The 20941-nt window shown below is 33.8% G+C and overlaps 1 protein-coding gene across 4 annotated transcripts; it reads right to left on the reverse strand.

The window, feature by feature from the left end:
• Positions 1-4633: 4633 nt before the first annotated feature.
• On the reverse strand, positions 4634-15294 carry LOC114171879 (GTP 3',8-cyclase-like). Of its 4 annotated transcripts, none has more exons than XM_028056658.2 (13): positions 15123-15294; positions 14806-14959; positions 14530-14692; positions 13792-13857; positions 13586-13683; positions 13126-13243; positions 12830-13039; positions 8195-8815; positions 7833-8000; positions 7543-7734; positions 6175-6243; positions 5151-5235; positions 4634-5040 (listed from the first exon to the last, which is right to left on the reverse strand). In XM_028056658.2, exons 1-12 carry the CDS (start codon positions 15145-15147, stop codon positions 5152-5154), a joined length of 1968 nt encoding a protein of 655 aa, XP_027912459.1. In that variant the 5' UTR covers positions 15148-15294; the 3' UTR covers positions 4634-5040; position 5151. The 4 variants fall into 4 exon arrangements, with proteins under 4 accessions (XP_027912459.1, XP_027912458.1, XP_085528724.1 ...); XM_028056657.2 differs by having other exon boundaries at positions 8195-8818; XM_085672598.1 differs by having other exon boundaries at positions 8195-8818; positions 14806-15021; positions 15123-15263.
• Positions 15295-20941: the final 5647 nt, after the last annotated feature.

Raw genomic sequence — 20941 nt, forward strand, 5'->3', positions numbered from 1 at the left:
TTTAACTTTTTACAAAAAAGGTTGATGAATTTAAAAAATATATAAAATACCAAGTATGGATACATGTTTTTAACAACAAGCCACTATAATAAGCACAGATAACTAGGTTGAATTACTCATCATTAATTAAAGAGACACACTATGATCAATTAGCATTGTACAAACTATCCAAAATATTACCAAGGTCACTAAATAATAAAGAAACACCATATATTTAGGGAAGAACATCTTTCCAAAAAATTTCAATCCATCTTTTTGTCCTAGTTTGGGACTTCAATTTTTCAAACGAATATGCTCATGCACTATTGTGTACTGAACATTGAACGAAATCGACAAAATAAATGGTAGGGACACAATGTATTCATCAATTTTGTAAACATCTTTTCAATTCACACAGTTAACACAAAAATCAAATTCAAAAACTTCTTAAATCCACAAAATCAACAACTTCTTTGCAATCATCACTAAATGGTGGGGTCAAATTGGAATGTCATTTATAAAAATCAATAAACAACTACACAAAACAATGAAAAACCAACAGAAACTAAGCGTGCACAAAAACTAGTTAAAAAGGCAGAAACATTCAACCTTCTCACCAACGACAGCAAAATCAGGGTAACCCATTTCGTAGTAGGTTCCAAAATCGTCCTTCTTGCAGCTCAGATTCGCCCTGAGGTTCGACAATTTCGCAATTCCTGTGTGGTGAAAGGAGATAACGGTGTGGAGGGGATGGGAAAGGAGATAACGGGTTTTGTTTCGTGTCTGTGTGCATAGCAAATGTGGGTGGGGGTTCGTAATTGTAGATTCAGGGTTTGGGAGATTTTGAAAATTAAAAGGAGAAAGGGGTTTGGGGAAAGGGTTTTTCTGATGAAGTGAAAGGGGTTTGGGGTTTGAACATTAAAAGGAGAAAGGGTTTTTCCGTTGAAGTGAAAGGGGTTTGGGTTTGAACATTAAAAGGAGAAAGGGGGTTTTGATTTTTCACGATGGAGAAGAGCAGAGCGGGTTTTGTTTCGTGTGTGTGCGGGTTGGGTTTTGTGAAACGTGGTTGGGGAGGTAATTGAAGGTTCAGAGTAAAGAGATTTTTGAAAACTAAAAATGAAAAGAGGGGTTTGGGGAAAGCGTTGTGTGATGAAGGGTGAGTTTCAAACACGCACGCATCAAAACATTCAGCTTCAGTATTGTGATTTCAAATTTTAATTAAATTATAAAAAATTTGAAAATTAAATATGTCAGACCACATCAAGTTGGTAAGAGAAGTGGTAAAAAAATGAGTCATTTGATCATTACTCATCTAGTTATATCTATTTATACTTTATTTTTTTTTATTATTATTATTTTATATTACTTTATTTTATTTTAGTTATTTTATTTATTTTATATGATTTTGTTTCATTTTCGTTTAAGTTTATGTTATTTTATTTTATCTTATTTTATTTCATTTCAGTCTATAGTAATTTTTTATATTTTATTTTATTTTATATTATTCTATTTTTAATTTTACTTTTATTTGATTTTTAAAAGAAAAGTGAACGAAAAAAAAACAAAGTGGAACGGATGATTGAAACGAGATGCACAGAAAGATTCATGTTCCTGCACACTACCTATTCTCTTTTGGTGACAATCTCCACCTTTTCCTCATTTGGTGACTCCCTCCCATGCACCAGTTACTGAGTTAGGCAGTGGTGTACAAAATAGAAAAAACTGGCATTTTGGGTGATTGAAAAGAAATAGATTTTTTTCCAAAAATGGGTGCCTTTGATCCGTTTATTACAAAAATCAGTTAATTTACTAATTAATTATATGGTAGAGTTAGTTTCTTAATGATTTGACTAGTTTTTTTACAAAATTAGATTATTTTGATTTATTTATTATAAAGATGGATCAGTCTACTATCACAGATTTGATTTGATTAATGATATGATCTTTTTCTATCTTTTTTTAAACTTTTATAATAATTTCTAAAGTTATATATATATATATATATATATATATAAATAAATAATTTTTTAATAATTTGATTAAAAATATTTTAAATAAAATTTTATGATTGTAAATTTTATAATAAAATAAAATAATAAAATTTAAAATATAAGTTTTAAAATATCAAAATTTTTATAAAATTTTATTTAAAATAATTTTAATCAAATTTTATTATTGTAAATTTTATAATAAAATGTAATAATAAAATCTAAAATATTAAGTTTTAAAATATCAAAATTTTAATAATTTTTTTACAATATTTTTAATCAAATTTTATAATAAAATGTAATAATAAAATTTAAAATACAAAGTTTTAAAATATCAAAATTTTAATAAAATTTTATTTAAAATATTTTTAATCAAATTATTAAAAATTTATTTTTTTAAAAATATATAAAATTTTAGAAATTATATAAAAGTTAAAAATAAATAGAAAAAAGTCAAATTATCGTTAAACTGATTTTGTTATGTAATTAATTAATAAACTAACCTATTTTTATAATAAAAAAGGAAAAATGACCTTTTTTGTAAAAAAAAAAAAAAGCAAAGAAATAAGGTGGCAGAAAACAATGGGAGGAACTAACCACCCCTTCCCATTTACGTAACCTAATGTTGAGGTATCAAGGACCTTCAGTTTTGAATCCTGAGGGATCCCTTGGTTAATATTCATGAGCTTTCTCAAAGGCCCCCGTAATTCTGTCACTCAGTGTTTGATCACATAAATCTTGTATGAAATGGTTGATGCCGCATGGTTGTTCGCCTACTGTTACTACTTCCCATTCTTCCATCATCATGCCTTCATGATTAACCACGTTGAGACCGACGCACACTACCCATACCCGAACCACATTTTTCTTCCTCCCGCTAAACCGGTAGACGCTAACTTTCCTCATAATCCTACAACTCAGACCCACATTTTTCATCTATCATCATTCTCCATAACCAACAAATACCATCACATAAAAACAACAGCTCCCTCTAGATTCTCTCCCCATTCACGCGCACACAAGCACTCATCCTTTCGCATTTCCAACTACACATTGTCGCCACCCATTCCCTCACCATCTTCCTCACCTCCCTTTTTCATCCATCTTTCATCTTCTTTCATTTTCTTCACCAAATAGAGGACTCGCTCACGCTTATCGCCTTATCACTCACATCTTCCACTTGCACAATAGAAAACAGAATACCAAAACAGTTTCCATCACCCCCAAGACTATTCCATCATCCAAGTAACAGAGAACAACCATCACCCAATCGAACAGATAAAGGGAAGAAAAATTCGTCGGCCGCATTGTCGGAGGCGTGTCAAAGTTCGATTGGAGAAGAGCGATTCCGGTTGAGGGCGCGACAGTAGGGCTCAGCGGCGTGGCTCCCAGACCTGGTGTGGCCGGCGCAAGAAGAAGAATGAGGGAGTTGGAGCGCCGTGGATGACGACGACGCTTCTGGTAGCAATGAGTGGAAGGAGTGTCTCGTGTTTGTGAGTAAAAATGAGATCAAAGGAGCACTCAGACGCGAAAGGGAATGAAAGAGAAACAGTGACGTTAACGCTGGCAGCTCCTTCGGCGGTGATCGGCGTCGGCAACATTGGCCCTGGCCAGCCATGAGTGGGTGAGGATTGGTGTTGCTCACGCAGAGGAAGAAGAAACCCTTAAGGGATTTTTATGTTTTGATAGTTATTTTGGGGTTGGGCTTAAAAATAGAATTAAAATTTTTTTGGGGAGCCATGGCTCCCCTTGTCACAACAATGGTCCGCCATTGAAAAGTCGTATGTGTGGCTATGAATGAGATTTTTTCTATCTTTCAAGATCCACCCAACAATATAGTGCCAGAGCCAAAATAAGTGATTTTAGTTCTTATACAAGTTCTAAAAAGACATATTCCACCTTTTATACTCATGTCATGATGATCCAATCTATGTAATCAACTTAACATGTTGGTTAATTGTATTATCAATGTGGAAAGGATTCATTCTTGAAAAATATATTTTTAAAAATCCAAGTGAGTTTAAATTACTTTAAGGTTGTGCGTTGAAGATGGTGATAATCCATGTGAATTGAGCTTAGATTTCATTGTTGTTATACCTCCCTAATGAATCTTCCCCTAAAAAAACCTATCACAAAACTCTTATTGTTGGTTTTTAGGTTTTTAATGTTTAGAAAATATATTTTAAATGGGTAAAAAATGTATAATATTCCACATTATTTCATACATAAAGCAAATGTAACAAACGTTTAGTAATATCTCAATCTAACTCTCTAAGTCTAACCAATAGCCTAATTTTTTTTTCTTCATCCACTAAATAATATCTAATAATTAAAACATAAAACACTCCTAAAATCTAATTCAAATTATATATATCTAGACATATATTTAACTCTAATTAACACCTTTGGTCTCTTAAATTTCCATACATTTTGCGTTCCTAGAAAGTTGAGATATTAGAAAGGGTCTAAATGACAAAAGCAATGGTAGGGAGCATGAAGTGATCCCAAGAGTAGAACTTGGTAACATCTAGATTAGAGTTGTTCCTTCAATTTCCGGGTAAGAGTATAAACTAAGGAAAGAAAATTGGGAATGCCGTATGAAGTCTGAGAAGCAGCACTATGAAGACCTGGTCAACAACCTCACTGCATACATAGTACAAATTCAATGATGTAACAGGGCATAACCAACCTTTTCAAAATTTCATTGTCATGTCTACAACAAAACAAATAAATACAGTGCCATGCTGAAACTAAAGTTGACTGGTAAACAAACAACCAATGAAGAAAGATTAACACACGACCCAAAAGTCATAAACCAATGAAGAAAGAGTCACACATGATCAGAAAATTTAAAGCCCAAATTTGCATTATTACTCGATACAACAACAATGGGTTCTATCCAAAGGAACAACATTTAACAGTATATGTGGCTAGGTATAGTTGAAAAATCTATCACCCTTCATGTAGTGAGATTGTATCAATGAAGATCTCAGATAATATTCAATTCAGGGTACTTCTCACTAGGACTACTCTGGTTGCCTGCTATGTAAGTAACTTTATCACTGTGTGATACCTGAAATAGAGAAAAATCATGATGTGCCTCAGTAAATTGTAAAATAAATATTTTAGAGATTGAATGGATAACCTTTATAGGAAAAATGAAAGAAAGGAAGAAGAAGAGACCTTATCCACCAATATGTATCATGGGCCTATTTGCAGTCTTTGCTATATCAAACATGCCAGCATGTGAAGCTTTCTTCTTCTTCACCTAGAACAAAGGAAAGATAACATTAAGAAATAGGATAGTACAAGACCACTCATAATATTGCTTACCTAAAGTTGGACACACAATTTCAAGTAGTCTATGATCCACTATTGACTATGTTGTTCAAAAGCAATCAAAGAGCTTACTAGGACAAGAGCAAACAGATGGAAAATCATAGGAAAGAAGTGAGTCAGTAACATATTATTCAATGGAAATGCTCACGTTAGTCTAGAGGTTGAAGGTGATAAGTTATGATGCACTGATACCTCAATCTGTCATGTATTCATGTTTGACACGTATCAATATCTGATACTTTACCGATATTTATCAATAAAGTATCTAATCTATAAACTTGTAATACTTTTTGTGATAAAAATAATTTATAACTTTTTATTTTGACAGTTTTTAAGATATTTGATTTTAATTTGAATTCACACAATAACAATATATATTTATCATGTTTTAAGGTTTTTGTAAAATTTTTCAATATGCATATATAACGTATCATACCTTATTGTTTTCAAAATAAGTGTATTGATATATCCGATACGTACCATATCCGATACACGCATCATATCCATGCATCATTATAAGAATAGTTACATTATAAGGGTATACCGATTGCCAAATGAGCTAAACTTCACCTAACTCTATCACCCCCACCCACTTTTTTCTCCATATATACATAATCTCTAACTAACTCCTTTTCAGTTAGGTTGTGGGGTGTGTTGTCCCTTCTTGCTATGCTCCTCTTATTCCTAAAGTATATCTTTTTTAATAAAGGTTCACTACCATGTTAAATTAAAATAGCAGTGAGTGAAATTCTATTGCAGCAGCATCATTATATTAAAAGGATGATAAATCCTGGTAAAGAAATAAAAACATTATAAATCATTACAACACAATTGAGATTTAGCAATAATAATCAGAAGAAGTGCATACCGCTGCTCCTATTATCTCCCTAAGTTCATGATCCTCTGCACCACATCTCAAAGGATCTCTTAAACTAACCTGAAACACGATCCATATAAGAAAATCACAAAAATCTTTTAATGAAGCTCTCATTAAAGATGCTATATGTATGCCATGACACGTTTTATTGTCCCGACTGATGTCAACATCCATACATACATCAAGCACCTTTAACTTGAACATAAATGGTAGAGATAACATCCATAATGACCGGCATGTCTTGAATAGGGAAAATATTTATCAGTTTCATTGATAAGAAAATTTTCAGAAATGATTAAGAATTCAAAATAATGATGAAAGTATATTAGTGCGCCTAAAAAATCAATTACAAGTAATCAAATAAATAGAATATCAAATGAAATAGCATGTGCAATGGAAAGAAGAGGCAAGACAGTGCATGTTCAATCCAAAATATTGTATGAGGTAGAGCCATATTTTAATGTTCGCAAAGACCATGTCCTAATGTGTATCAAATCTTCCATTTACAGACAAATATCAAGATTCACTACAGGAATCCACTTTCTGCAGGGAACTTCAATCTTTGTAAACAAATATTTGAAGTTATGTTTTTCTATTATGAGTTGGCAGATAGTTTCCCTTTTCCCCATTATCGAGTATGTACCATATCAAGAATTCAGAACTGACAGTAGACATCACAGTTTCAAAGTACTAATCCAAAAGTAAACAACTCCCAGAACCATACTCAGCCATTGAAACAGCTAACTGCAAGAAATCAGTCACACTCCTTAAAAGACAAGACTGCTAAAAGTTTGCATAGAAAGTCTTGATTTTACTTGCCAAAAAATTTATAGGCCTTAAATACCAATTTCTTAATCCCGAGTCCTTCACCCTCATCACCAAACTATCCAATTCATTTACCGGTACATTTAGAAGGCCTGCAATTAATATGATCTACGATGCCCTGATACTCAAAATGGAAACATCAAGGTGTTTGTTCCCATGTCAAATACTGATACTTCTCCATTCATATCAATTTTTTAAATTAAATTGCGATCATCATAATCATGAATTAATGAGAAATTACCCCCACTCTCTCTTTCTTCACCGATATTATGCATCTATAATGTTTTGTTAAGAATCCAAAACATAGCATATCCTAAATTTCAAAAAGATCATCGTATTCCTGTAGTTGTACGTACTCATGTCGTACTAAGCATCCAGACTTCATATACTATCATCAAGTTTAGCGTTACAGATTCACCAAAAACATTAAGTATTCAAATAGAAGTGACATCACAGATTTTAGCCCAATTACCATCACCAGGTTTAGGGGACAAGCATAGTACACTGAGCTTTGATGATTTGAATATAACTTACCTCCGAAGGACCAAATAAACAGACTTTGAAGTTTCCATCAGCAAGTAGCCGCAATCTATTGCAACCAGCACAGAAATGCTCAGTCATTGATGTGATAAACGAAACTCTACCTTCATGCCCATCTATTGTGAAATTTTTGGCCGTATCTGTAGGGTGATCCTGATCTCTTTTTAAGCTTGGAAACTGTTTCATCTGTTTGGTAATGATGGTTATAAAGGGTCTCTATCTGCTATAAGAGAACAACAAAATGTAGTATAAAAGTTAGGCCTCCAGTCTGAATTCTACCTTACCACTGTATCCAACATTTCTGAGTAGGGTACAAGTTTCTTGACATTCCAAACATTCCCATCAAAAGGCATGAACTCTATAAAGCGAATATCAATTGGCTTGTCCCGGGTCAGCTCAACAAAATCACAGATCTCATCATCATTGAATCCTCGCATTACAACACAATTGACCTGAAATGCAGAGAAACATCAAAGATACCTTAAAATTCATCCATCAGTGACATGAAATTTACCTGAGGTTATGCACCCTTGTTGAAAAATTCATTTGATTAACTTAATGAATTTGAGCAAAAGGGTAGCTGCTCATGGGAAGGTGATCAATGAGAAACACTAGCAAAAAGTAATGATATGTAACCAAGAAATACCTTAACTGGATTAAATCCAAGGTCTATGGCAGCATTAATTGAATTCATAACTTTTTCATGCCCTCTGCGTCTGGTCATAAACTCAAACTTTGCAGGTACCAAAGTGTCTACACTAATGTTGAGGGAAGTAAGCCCACAATCTTTCAGCCTTGGAAGTTTTCTCGTTAAAGCAATACCATTGGTAGTCATGGACAATGTTCTCAGTCCCTTCAAGTTTGATAATTCCAAACATATGTCTTCAATATCCTTTCTAACAGTTGGTTCCCCACCCGTCAAACGTATTTTAGTTACCCCGGAGCTTACAAACAGATTTGCCAATCGTAGAATCTCAGTTTTTGTCAAAATTTGAGGGCTAGGAGTGAGTTCCACACCTTCTGCTGGCATACAATACTGACACCTTAAATTGCACCTCTCTGTTACAGATATTCTCAAGTATGTGTGAAGCCTTCCAAATGAATCTACCAACATATCAGAGACGGAATTATCCTTTGGCAGATCTTCAGACACCGAAGCACAAGATGTAGTGGCCAAAGCTCTTGTGGCACATTCATTCAAGTGTCCACCGAACAAACCTTGACGAATACTATTGGCAGCACAGAACGAACTCACATCACATTTCAACTGCTTCAAGAAAATTAGTGTCACATGCCAGCCACATTTTCATAAACAAAATTTGAACACATATAAACTCCACCAAAACCCCAGATTAATAAATTCTTAAACAACAAAAAATAATCATTTGGGTATCAATATTTAATCCTTCAAGTACGCATACGGTAAAAACTTAATTTATATTAAAATGGAACAACTAAGTGATTGATTTTTGCATTTTCTAGGTTGGTAGAACCAGAGGAGGAGTACAAGTTTATTACTGAATTTGCACATATATTAGTACCACCACACCCCAGATTAACACACAAAGCATGAATCTAGCACAGGCTAACCAGTACTCTTAGGACAAGAAATAAAATAACAGTTCTCATCTGCATGTAAATGGGTATCACTATAACTTATCATTGAAGTGAGCATTCGATAAAAAAAGAAACTGAATTGAAGTACAATGAGGGGGTTTTCCATGATCCTGATAGAACAGGGAAATTATAAGTTTATACCCGAAATTTGACATGGCATGAACGATTCAGTTAACTTCATAGATGTGTTCCAAAACGTCAATTTTCAATCCATTACAACCAACTTGATTGACCAGTTACATCACCAAAAGAATAAGCTAAACAAACCGAGAGAGAGAGAGGGGTCTCACCGGAAAGGAATTTGATAGGTTAAACCCAATTGGGTAGTGAAAGAATTTTGATAAGTGTCGCCTCATGGTTGACGCTGAAACAATGAATTTGGACAAAATATTGAGTTGGGGTTGGAAAAGTTTTTCTCTTTTTTAATAATTTTTGTCTGGGACACCAGAGACTCATAACATATGTATCTATATATACAAGGTAAGAGGAAGTTCTGAGATGTTGTCGTGTTTGTTCTGAAGGGTAAGGTGACAGACACTATGGCAAAGAGACCCAAAAGTGCAAAGTGCCGACTCCATTGTAATATATTATATTCTATCCACACTATTAAAAAATTATTTTTCTTAAGGGCCATATGACCCCAAACATTTTTTTTTCCTAAGGGATTAGTTGGTTCCAGTTTTAGATATCCACCACAGATTATCTTTTCGAGATTTTTTAAGATGTGGAAGTATATGGTAGTTTTCAACTAAGGATGTAATTGTTGATTTAATTGGATTTTGAAACTTAATTATTTGAATTAGTTTTTCAATTAACTATTATCATAGAAAATTAATTATGAATTGATTTTCATTTAACTATTGTCATAAAATATTAATTGTGTAATTATGTAAATTTATTGAAAGGTTGTTGTAAATAGAGGTTAGAATGTATTCACAATCCTAAATCAATCCAACTTATCGCAAATTCGAATCGAACTCACCAACTATAGAGAAATTTTAATTTTACATTTAAATTTAGAATTATAAATATATTTAATCTAAAAAATTAAATTTATTTTAATTATAATATAATAAATATATAAAATAAATTAAAAAATATTTTTTAAGTAAGTCAATCCATTTAATTGTTGGGTTAAATCAAGTTACAAAATTTTTAATTTATCAAAAAATAAGAATTGAGTTAACTTATTTCTGACTCAACTTGTTGTGACTTATCCCATTCACTCTTTACAAGTGCTTAAATTGAATTGTGAATTGAAAAATTATTTATAAAAAGGTATTTGAATTTAGTGAACTTGTAGGGGAGAAAAAAAAATTTGAAATAACGATTGCAAATTAAGGAAAATATATGAATTATAATGGTGATCGAAGCTTTAATCATATCTCCCCACGATGGGAAAGTTAATCGCATCCACTGGCTTTGATAAAGGTAAACTTAACGGATGAGAATTTTTGTTATTTTATTTTGTTTGGTATATTATAAAAAAATCAGTAATTTTGGTTATTAAATATTTTTGTCATAATTTTAATAGTTTAATTTTTCATTATATATAACCTTAGTTCCCATTGCCCTCCGAAAAGGTATGTGTTCTACCCGTAATCCCTCTCCCCATTATATTACTGAGTTATCATCGATTGTCATTACCTTTTTATACATGTCTTTCCTCTCTTTCTTCTATGACCATTCCAAAAACTGTCTGTGACGCTTTAGCCCATCCTGGTTGGCGTCAGGCCATGACAGATGAATTAAGTGCTCTTCATAACAGTGGAACTTGGGAACTGGTCCCGTTGCCATCTGGAAAATCTGTTGTTGGTTGCAGGTGGGTGTTTGCTATCAAAGTTGGACCTGATGGTACTATTGATCGCCTCAAAGCTCGTCTTGTGGCCAAAGGTTATACTCAAATTTTTGGGTTGGATTATGGAGATACTTTTTCCCCCGTGGCAAAGATGGCTTCTGTTCGTTTATTTATCGCCATGGCTGCTCTTCAACAATGGCCTTTTTATCAACTAGATGTTAAAAATGCTTTTCTCAATGGTGATTTGCAAGAAGAAATCTATATGGAGAAACCTCCTGGATTTGTTGCTCAGGGAGAGTCTTCTGGGATGGTATGTCGTCTTCGCAAATCCCTATATGGCCTAAAACAATCTCCTAGAGCTTGGTTTGGAAAGTTTAGCAATGTTGTTCAGCAATTTGGTATGACTCGGTGTGAAGTAGATCATTCTGTCTTTTATCAATACTCGAGTGCTGGATGTGTTTACTTGATAGTATATGTTGATGACATCGTTCTTACAGGGAGTAACAACCATGGCATCTCTCAGTTGAAACAACATATCTGTCACCATTTTCAGACCAAAGATCTTGGCAAACTCAGATATTTCTTGGGTATTGAGGTGGCACAGTCTAATGATGGTATTGTTATATCTCAGAGAAAGTATGCCATGGATATTCTGGAAGAAACTGGGTTGATGAGTTCAAAGTCTATTGATACACCCATGGATCCCAATACTAAACTTCTACCAAATCAGGGGGAGCCTATATCTGATCCTGAGCAGTATAGACGATTGGTTGGGAAATTGAATTTTCTTACCGTTACTCGTCCTGACATTTCCTTTGCAGTCAGTGTGGTAAGCCAATTTCTTAATTCTCCATGTGAAGATCATTGGAATGCAGTCATTCGCATCTTGAAGTATATTAAAAAATCTCCTGGAAAAGGATTGTTATATGGTTCTAATAATCATACAAGAGTTGTTTGCTATTCAGATGCTGATTGGGCAGGATCTCCTTCTGATAGAAGATCTACATCTGGGTATTGTGTCTCCATTGGTGGTAACTTGATCTCGTGGAAAAGTAAGAAACAAAGTGTTGTAGCAAGATCCAGTGCAAAAGCAGAATATAGAGCTATGGCCTCAGCTGCCTGTGAACTTATTTGGCTCAAGCAATTGCTTCAAGAGTTACAATTTGGAGATGTTACTCAAATGACACTTGTGTGTGACAATCAGGCTGCTCTTCATATTAGCTCTAATCCTGTCTTTCATGAGAGGACCAAACACATTGAGATTGATTGTCATTTTGTTCGAGAAAAGGTTATGTCTGGAGACATCAAGACTGAGTTTGTTAACTCAAGTGATCAATTAGCAGATATTTTTACTAAATTTTTACGGGGGCCTAGAATTGATTATATTTGTAACAAGCTTGGCACATACGATTTGTATGCTCCAGCTTGAGGGGGAGTGTTAGATATTGTTTGATATTATTAAGATATTGTTAGATATTGATAACCACAATATCAAACAATATCTTCTATTTAATCTTTTTATTTTCAGTTACTCTTTTTACTTGTACCTTTCTCTATTATAAATAGATTACCCTATGTGTGGTTTATACACAAGGGAGATTAATCTCAATCCCTATTTTCTTTATTCTCAACAATACACAAGGGACACCAACTCCCAACTTATGTCCATATTCAAATATCACATGCAACCAATTTTTACAGGACTTAATGCTGCTGATAATTAAATCCAACATCTCGAAGTCATATGGTTGAATGATTTCATTCCACATACAAACAAATGGCATTGGAATAATAAAGCAGAAGCATGGTAAAAAGAATTATTTAACAGCATCCAAACTTTAACATGCATGACATGACACTTAATACCTCAACATTTTTTAGGTCTGCAGCAGCATGAAATGCAGTGTGATAAGCTGTAAATGGTAGATTCAAAAACCCTCCACGCCTATGAATATATTCTGCTGTTGGTAGGTTGTATAATTCTTCATCAGTAACACCCATCATCACATTCTCAGCATTGGCACTGTTGGTTTCAACTGAAGACCACATCTTTGACTTCTCCACAAACTCAATGACCTTTTTCCACAGAATAAAAGTTTTAGACATCACTGGATAAATACAGCATATACGATTCCAAATAAAAAGATAGGAATGATAACTACTTTTGCAGAAAAATCATCAGCAAGAGGTGTCTTATTCTTGTGTGCAACTATAAGCCCAGCATAGCAGAACTTGTTCAATCCCAGACCAGCAGCTATCATATCACGGACAATTGCATACCTGGATCAATACATTTCAATACATATAATTTAAATATTCCAAAAAAATAAAAAATATATCTAAGTGACGAGTTGATGATGCTGATATACAATTTGTACTAAAAAACAGACAACTAGAAGAGCGAAACCTCCTACGTTACTCAAAAGACAAGAAAAAAAATTATCTTGTAGAAAATCAGGTTTTACTTGTTAGGCCATTAAGAGTAGAATTTCATAACACTGTTTTAAAATAAAACAACAAGCATTGTATAAAACAGACAATGGAATTATAGAGAGAAGGAATTAAGGGCAAAAGTAATTTATAGTAAAGTATTAGATAGTGCAAGAAGTAGATGCAACATACACTCGGTCTATGCGTCCACCGGCAGCACAAGCATTTAGCAAGCAGATGTAGGTTTGTACATTAGGCTTTACTTCCATGCATTTCATTTCCTCCAAAATCTTCATTTCATACAAAAAACAAATAAATCATATATCTAAAGAGAAAGAAGCAAAAAACACAAATAGTAATACTTCAAATCCTTGACTATAAGCAATAGTCATAAGTACCTGAATAGCCTTATTAGAGTTCTTGCATTTTCCACAAGTCGAAATCAGAAAGTTGTACAAAGTAACCTACGTCATCAACATGAAACAACTGTCATAGACCAACATAGAGGATATACAAATTACACATCAAAATGTTTTGTGGCCTAATGGCATCTGCTGATACAAACTACTAGATAAAATCATTATGGGACACACATTCAAGCTCCCAACAACCTTTTCATGCAAAAATGTGTACAAAAATAACAAAAGTATCTTCTGATCTACAATAGCACGGAAACGCAAAAAAGACTATAAAGAATAAAAGAACCTCAAAACCTTCTTTTATCACTCAAGAGTGTCCATATTCTAAATTCTAAAAGTTATTATAAAAGGAAGAGACCCAGAAAATAAAAGTTCAACGCAGCAAACTAAAGATATCGAACTACAACACTTTCAAGTATAATCATTCCACTCTTATCCCTTCCCCTTGTTAATAAACACGGGGAAAGCAACAAAACTAGTTCAATATCTCAACTTCAGATCTCATTATATGCCAGTAGTACCAAATTGAATATCAAGCAATGATATCGATTTCTGCAAGGCGATGATCAACCTAAATTTGTTAAGCACCCCTTTCTCAGCATATAAATTCAAGTATTACATTCAATATCAATAAGTCCATTCCAACACCTCGTCACACCCAAAATGGAAAACTATTCAAGCAAAAATTATGAATAATGATATAAAAACAGTACATACATCAGGGAGCAAACCCATAGTTTTCATTTGGTCCACGAAGAAGAAAGCATCTTGCATCCTAGCTCCTTTCATAGTTCCAACAACAAGGGAATGGAAAGTGTCGCGCGTAGGTTTCACCCCATCAAGCATCATATCATGATACACATCTCTCAGCAAGAAATTCCTACCAAATAAACCCCTCATACAAAAATTCAAACTTGGCAAAATTCAAACAAATGGGATGCTCAAAATAATTAATTAACCCATTTTTTATTTAAAAAAAAAAGGAGACAAAACCTTCTTTGTGCAGTGAGAGAGCCCAAAACAGTGTTGTACTCGGAAACGTTGTTTGCATAGTTTCTCTTGGCGTACTCTTCAGTGGAAACAGCGAAGAATCGGAGTCCAGAAACCCCATTCAGTGACCCGACAAGCGCAGCATGACGTGATTGAACTACGGAAAGAGAAAAGAAAGAGAAACCGAGACTGTGAAAAAAGCTGCATAACGTGATTGAGCTATGGAAAGCGAAAAGAAAGAGAAAATGAGATTGTGAAAGAAAGTTTGTACAAGAAAATGAAGAAATAGTAGAACACGGAGAAGAAGAAGAAGAATATACCAATGAGAGATCGAAGGAACTTCATGGCAGAGAAGTGGAATGAATCACTTCAGAACAGGAGAGTTCCAATCTCTCTCTTGTTTCTTCCTAAAACCCTTGGATTTTGTTTGTCTTCGTTTTTGGGCTTTCGTTTGTTGTAAGGACTGTGTTTCGGGACAAGCCTGAGAAACTATTCTCGACATTTTCTTCCTGCGCCCCTCGTATTTCCTTTTACCACCCGTAATATAATAAAATGACTAAATTATTTTTGTCATTATATCCTTATTTATTCAATTCAAAATTATGTTTTGAATTACGTATTTGAAATAAAGTTTTGAACTATCCAATCAAGAATATGATTTTGGATAATTTGAAAAATAAGTTTAAATTGTATAATTTAGAGATGTTTTGAATTGTCTAATTCATAATTATTTAAATTATTTAATAGGTAGACTAAATTACAAATTTCTAGAAATAACAAATTCAAAATATATTTTTGAAAATATGATTTTAAAACAAGTCAACAAAAAATAAAGATAAAATATCACTTTATTCTCATCAGGTTGATTGGGCTGTTTACTTGTCACCAACTACTAGAGATCATTGTTGAGCCAATCACAAATTAGGAAAGAAAATTAATTCTTAAACCTAAAGGATTGACTTTCTAAACCATTAACATCAAACCATGACTATAAACTTAATCTAGAAACAACAAAACCACATGCAAATAAAATAATACATTGAAACAAATTTTCTTTAAACATTACAAGCACAAAAAGGGAAGAAAATACAAGTGAATCGTTATATTTCTCTCTTACATAGAGAATGATCTTGAAATCACTATAAGAAATCTCAAAAAAAAATGTTTTCTTCAAACACACATTGACATGACTTTCTAATTATAATTATAAGATTAAACTACTCAAAAAGAAACTTACATAAAATCCCAATCAACATAACACACTTCATAAACACATCTAAGTCATCAAACTTTATGAATCTTCAAGGAAAGGTGATCAAGTCTTACTCAACTCAAAGAAAAGTTGGATTCATCAAATCTTGGTCAACTCCAACAACACCGACATCGTGTATTATTTGGACATGTAGTCACTCCTAACTAAGACCCTAGGTATGCTTTGGAATGTAGTCCTTCCTAGCTAAGATAAAGTATTGTTTGAAATGTAGTCACTTCTGACTAACCCACTAAGTATTATTTTAAACACAACAATTGGCCAAAACCAATTATTGTTTAAAACACATCCACTTATGACTAAACCATTAAGTATTGTTTGAAACATGGTCGCTTTTAGCTAAAAAACTCGAGTATTATTTGAAAATGCAACCACTCTTATCTAACAACTTTGGTGTTCTTTGGAATGCAACCACTATTGGTAACCCACTAAGTATTATTTTAAACACAATCACTCATAGACAAAACAAAAAATCTTACGGGGAAAATTATCTAAAATGATCACTACGGGGAAAATTATCTAAAATGATCACTAGATTGCACATTCTAAAAAGAAGTAATGTCTTAGGATTGATACAAGATCTTACAATATTTTATATTATTAATGAACATAAATATTGTTCTTCTTTTTTACAAATACAAGGCTAAGAATTGCTTCAAGTACCTTTATACATCAAACTAAAAGATATAATTCCCACTAATGCAAAATGGGCTTCTACAACATCAAATAATAACAACTAACTAACAAATGTCGTCAAATGAAACACAGTGACGTATTTTGTAATTTTGGTAGTTTTTAACAGCGGTTCCTAACCATTGCTAGTTTTCACCCCACATCGTCCGAAGGCGAACCTTTGTACCTTATGAAGCTCTGTCGCACAACGTTTCTTACTCCGTAACGAGGCTCTGCCGCACTACCTCATGCAATCTCTACATCCTGCAAAGCTCCTTTGCACCACACTACACACTCCTTGAAGCTCCTCCTTGTCGCACTACGCCTTTATCCTTTCACTGGTGGCCTTTTATAGTGTCGAACTTCTGCGAGTTGCCCATGTGAAACCTAATGCATTCTTTGTGAACATCCCATGAGAAATTGACACAACCTGTAACATCCCTAAGGAATATTACTAATTTTTAATAAATAAAATTTGAAATAAAATAAATGCTGCATTTAATATAAACTATTTCCCAAAAGCACGGGAAATTTAAAACTTTAATATATAAGTCATAAAACCAAGAGTCCATAATTTATAAAACTAAAACAATATTCACATGGCTCCCAAAGGTTTACATATTTATCTCAAAAACCAAAATAATAACATATAAACAAAATTCCTGACTATCCCTCGCTCCGAGTCTAGGCATCTCCTGGCCCATCTATCAAATCATCTGCTCCCGAATAACGAGTTATCCGATCATCGCCACACACACATAGAAAGGGTGAGCTATGCACAATATATATATATATATATATATATATATATATATATATATATATATATATATATATATATATATAAACAAATACATGAAATAAATATGCCACCCATCCCAAAATAACATAATTAAGTATCTCATTATCAAATTACCCAACCATGACCTCATAGTCCTTCATGAGTCATATGCATGAACTAAGTCTTGGGACTCCACTGTGCTTCCACGAAACTAACTCATTCGTGGTCCAACCCTATGAGCCTATCCTGCTCATAGTCCTGCCCTACAGACTCCTCGCTTGTAGTAAATCATCCAAGCCTCATAACTTGGACCCTGGCACGCACGCAATCACCATACTATGGACTCCTCGCCCAATAGTAGCTGACGGGAACATAACAGTTCCTTGCGCATCGTGCGTCCAACGCATGTAATCACCATACTAAGGACTCCTCGCCCAATAGTAGCCGACGGGAACTCAACCAGTTCCATGCCCATCATGCGTGCAACCATTCAAGCACATCTCAAACCCCTAATGGACTTAGTCCTTCAAGCCCAAACATCATAAACACAAGCATATACTTCCTATCCTTTAGGAAATAACAAGCAAACAATCCAATTAGTACACAAACACATGGCAATTCGCATAAACTCGCTTAAGCCAGGGACCCTCGCCCAAGCTAAGCCCTCAGCCTCGCTTAGGCTAATTTACCTCACCTGAGCGAGCTCAAAATAACAATCTCATCACGTTATCTCGCCTAGGCGAGATCCTCTCGCCTAGGCGAGATCCTCTCGCCTAGGCGAGATCCTCTCGCCTAGGCGAGATCCTCTCGCCTAGGCGAGATCCTCTCTTGCCCAAACACCCAATTCAGTCTCGCCTGAGCTATAATGCAAGCACATATCCAACTTGATCGCAACATCTCGCTTAGGCGAGACCGTCTCGCCTGACCGAGACCCTGGTTCGCTCAAACCCACAAAACTCCTCGCCTGGACGAGTTTTCGCCCTCGAAACCAACCAGGTTTCCTCACGACCTCGCTTAGGCGAGCCAATCTCGCCTAAGCGAGACTGTATTTCGCCCAAACCCAACCTTGGTCGCCTGAGCGAAATGCTCGAGTATGAACACTGAAAGGACTCCTGCAACTCTCGCCTAGGCGAGAAGGGGTCGCTTGGGCGAAACTTGTAGAGTTTCACAACTACTCGTGCACCAAAAACACCAAACCAATGCCAATTTACAATACAATCATGTTCATTCAATATGTACCATCAATCAAACTCTAAAGCACACTGTAAACATGTTTGAATCCTCAAAACGCATAAATTGACCATGAATCAAATAACAGTACCCGAAACCCTCATCACATTCTTGTTTCATACCCAAAAGACTTGACACTCCACATTCTCTTCCCAAATTCTCAATTGCAGTGTACATTATACCAGAAACCACAACACATAAAATTCCAATTTGAGAACAAAATGCAGGAACACAAACCATATAAAAATGCACATAATTCAGCACCCCTAACCTGAATGTTTGATTGAAATTGGGAAGAAAAGTGGGATTCCCCCCCCTTTTATAAGTGCCTTAATGGCTATTCAAGTCACTTAGTTGGGTGATTTTTCAGCACCTAAGGGTTACCCTTCTGCTAGGTTTTCTTTGCCTTTTCACCTTCAAACCACAACCAATAGTTAGCAAAAATAAAGCTTACTATATGCCCATCAAGGTTTGAACCCGTGACCTTCCACTCATAAGGTCAAAGTACAATCACTATGCCAATTCACATTTGGTGATAACCATTATAATCTTATGATTATATATCACTCACTGTCAACAACCAATTTCGTCCGGGTAAATAAATTTATTTTCAAAAATAAATAAATAAATAAATAAATAAAATGTGAAACATTATTTTCTTCAAAGATTTTCAAACTTTAATTTTAGAAAAAAAAAAGAAAATAAGAGAGATGAAAAAAAAAAGGAATAAAGAGGGAAGAGCCCAATTTGTTATTAATTATTGCATTTCTTCTCATGAGCCCAACAACTCACCCTGCTTTCTACCCTTGTTCCTGGAAGAGAAATTAGTGATATGATTCTAATAATTAGAAGAAATATTTCTTCAAATGGTTATAATCAATATTAGTAATTGGGATTGATTTTGTGCTCTGATTTGTTAATCGTTAGAATCAATATTACTAATTTGGGATTGATTTTGTGCTCTGATTTACTATGATTTGATTCCCATAATGTGTTGCTATCATAACCAATTCCTTCCTTATATTGTTCATTACAATTAAGGCTGAGATTGCATTGAGATTGCAATATGTGAATATAAATATGTACTCTGTCATATGAAAAAGGGACTGAAAAAGAAAAATTCTCTACACTTCTCTAATTCTTTCACGTCACGACTTCCACATACACACCCCATTTTTTATCTCTCTTTCAAAACAAAAAAAAACATATCGAAGGAGGTAGAAAAAAAGAAGAAGAAGAAGAAAACATTCTCTACACTCTCTCTTCCTCTCATTACCACCTACATAGACACCTCTCATCTTTATCTTTATTGGACAAACAAACACAAAAATATTAGAAAAGGAAGCAAAAAAAAAGAAAAGAGAAAAGGTGAGGAGATATTGAAAATTTTTTAAGGTACGTCTGAATTCTTTCATTTTTTTTTATTTAGTTTTTTTTTCAATTTTCATTCTTTTTTTTAATCATAAAAATATATTTTTCCCCTTTCTTTGTTGTCTGTCTGACCGCTCGCGTCGCATGATATCCAATTTAGACTTTTGCTGTTTTTTAAAAATATATACAAATGATCTAAAATTAAAATATAACTTTCTTTGTTTACTCTTTTATATCTATTTTGTTGCTCACGTCGCAATGACATCCACAACTACTCTAAAATAACTTTAAAAAAATATTAAAAATTTATAAATGATTAAAAAAATAAAAGATTAGAAAAAAAAGAATTTACTTGAAGTGTCTATCCGACCGCTCGCGTCGCATGACACCAATTTTAAAATAATACTAAAATTTAAATAAAAAGATTTTCAAAATTGTAAAACAAATTAAATCATTTTCAAATAATTTTCCAAATAGACTTTTCAAAAAGAACTACGTAACCCTGATTCTCCATTCACACGGAGATTTTCAAAAAAAATTAAAACAAATTAAATCGTTTTGTTGTTATACAACAAACACAAAATTGGCATACATGGGACTCAAACCCAAGTCCTCTCACATAATTAAAGTACTCTCAACCACTTGAGCTAATACTTTTTCACGTCACATCAAACAATAATTAATGTCATAAAGGCTCTTTCTACTCGCATTTATTAATTAATTTAACGGGTCTTACACAACCTCTGTAAGCAAACCTTAAATTTTTAACAACAGTTAGAATCTAGAACAATCATCGTTTTTAAAAATTTTAATGA

Source organism: Vigna unguiculata, chromosome 4, assembly GCF_037176805.1.
Source record: "Vigna unguiculata cultivar grain cowpea cultivar isolate G323 ecotype 2 chromosome 4, ASM3717680v1, whole genome shotgun sequence".
Lineage (NCBI taxonomy): Eukaryota > Viridiplantae > Streptophyta > Magnoliopsida > Fabales > Fabaceae > Vigna > Vigna unguiculata.

Excerpts from the sequence above, each read along its gene's own strand:
- LOC114171879 (XM_028056657.2), bottom strand. The coding sequence starts at position 15,147 with ATGAAGTTCCTTCGATCTCTCATTG. Across the intron at positions 13,684-13,791 it reads ACTCTAATAAGGCTATTCAG|ATTTTGGAGGAAATGAAATG; the intron begins GTACTTATGACT and ends TATGAAATGAAG. Across the intron at positions 5,236-6,174 it reads GGGAGATAATAGGAGCAGCG|GTGAAGAAGAAGAAAGCTTC; the intron begins GTATGCACTTCT and ends CCTTTGTTCTAG.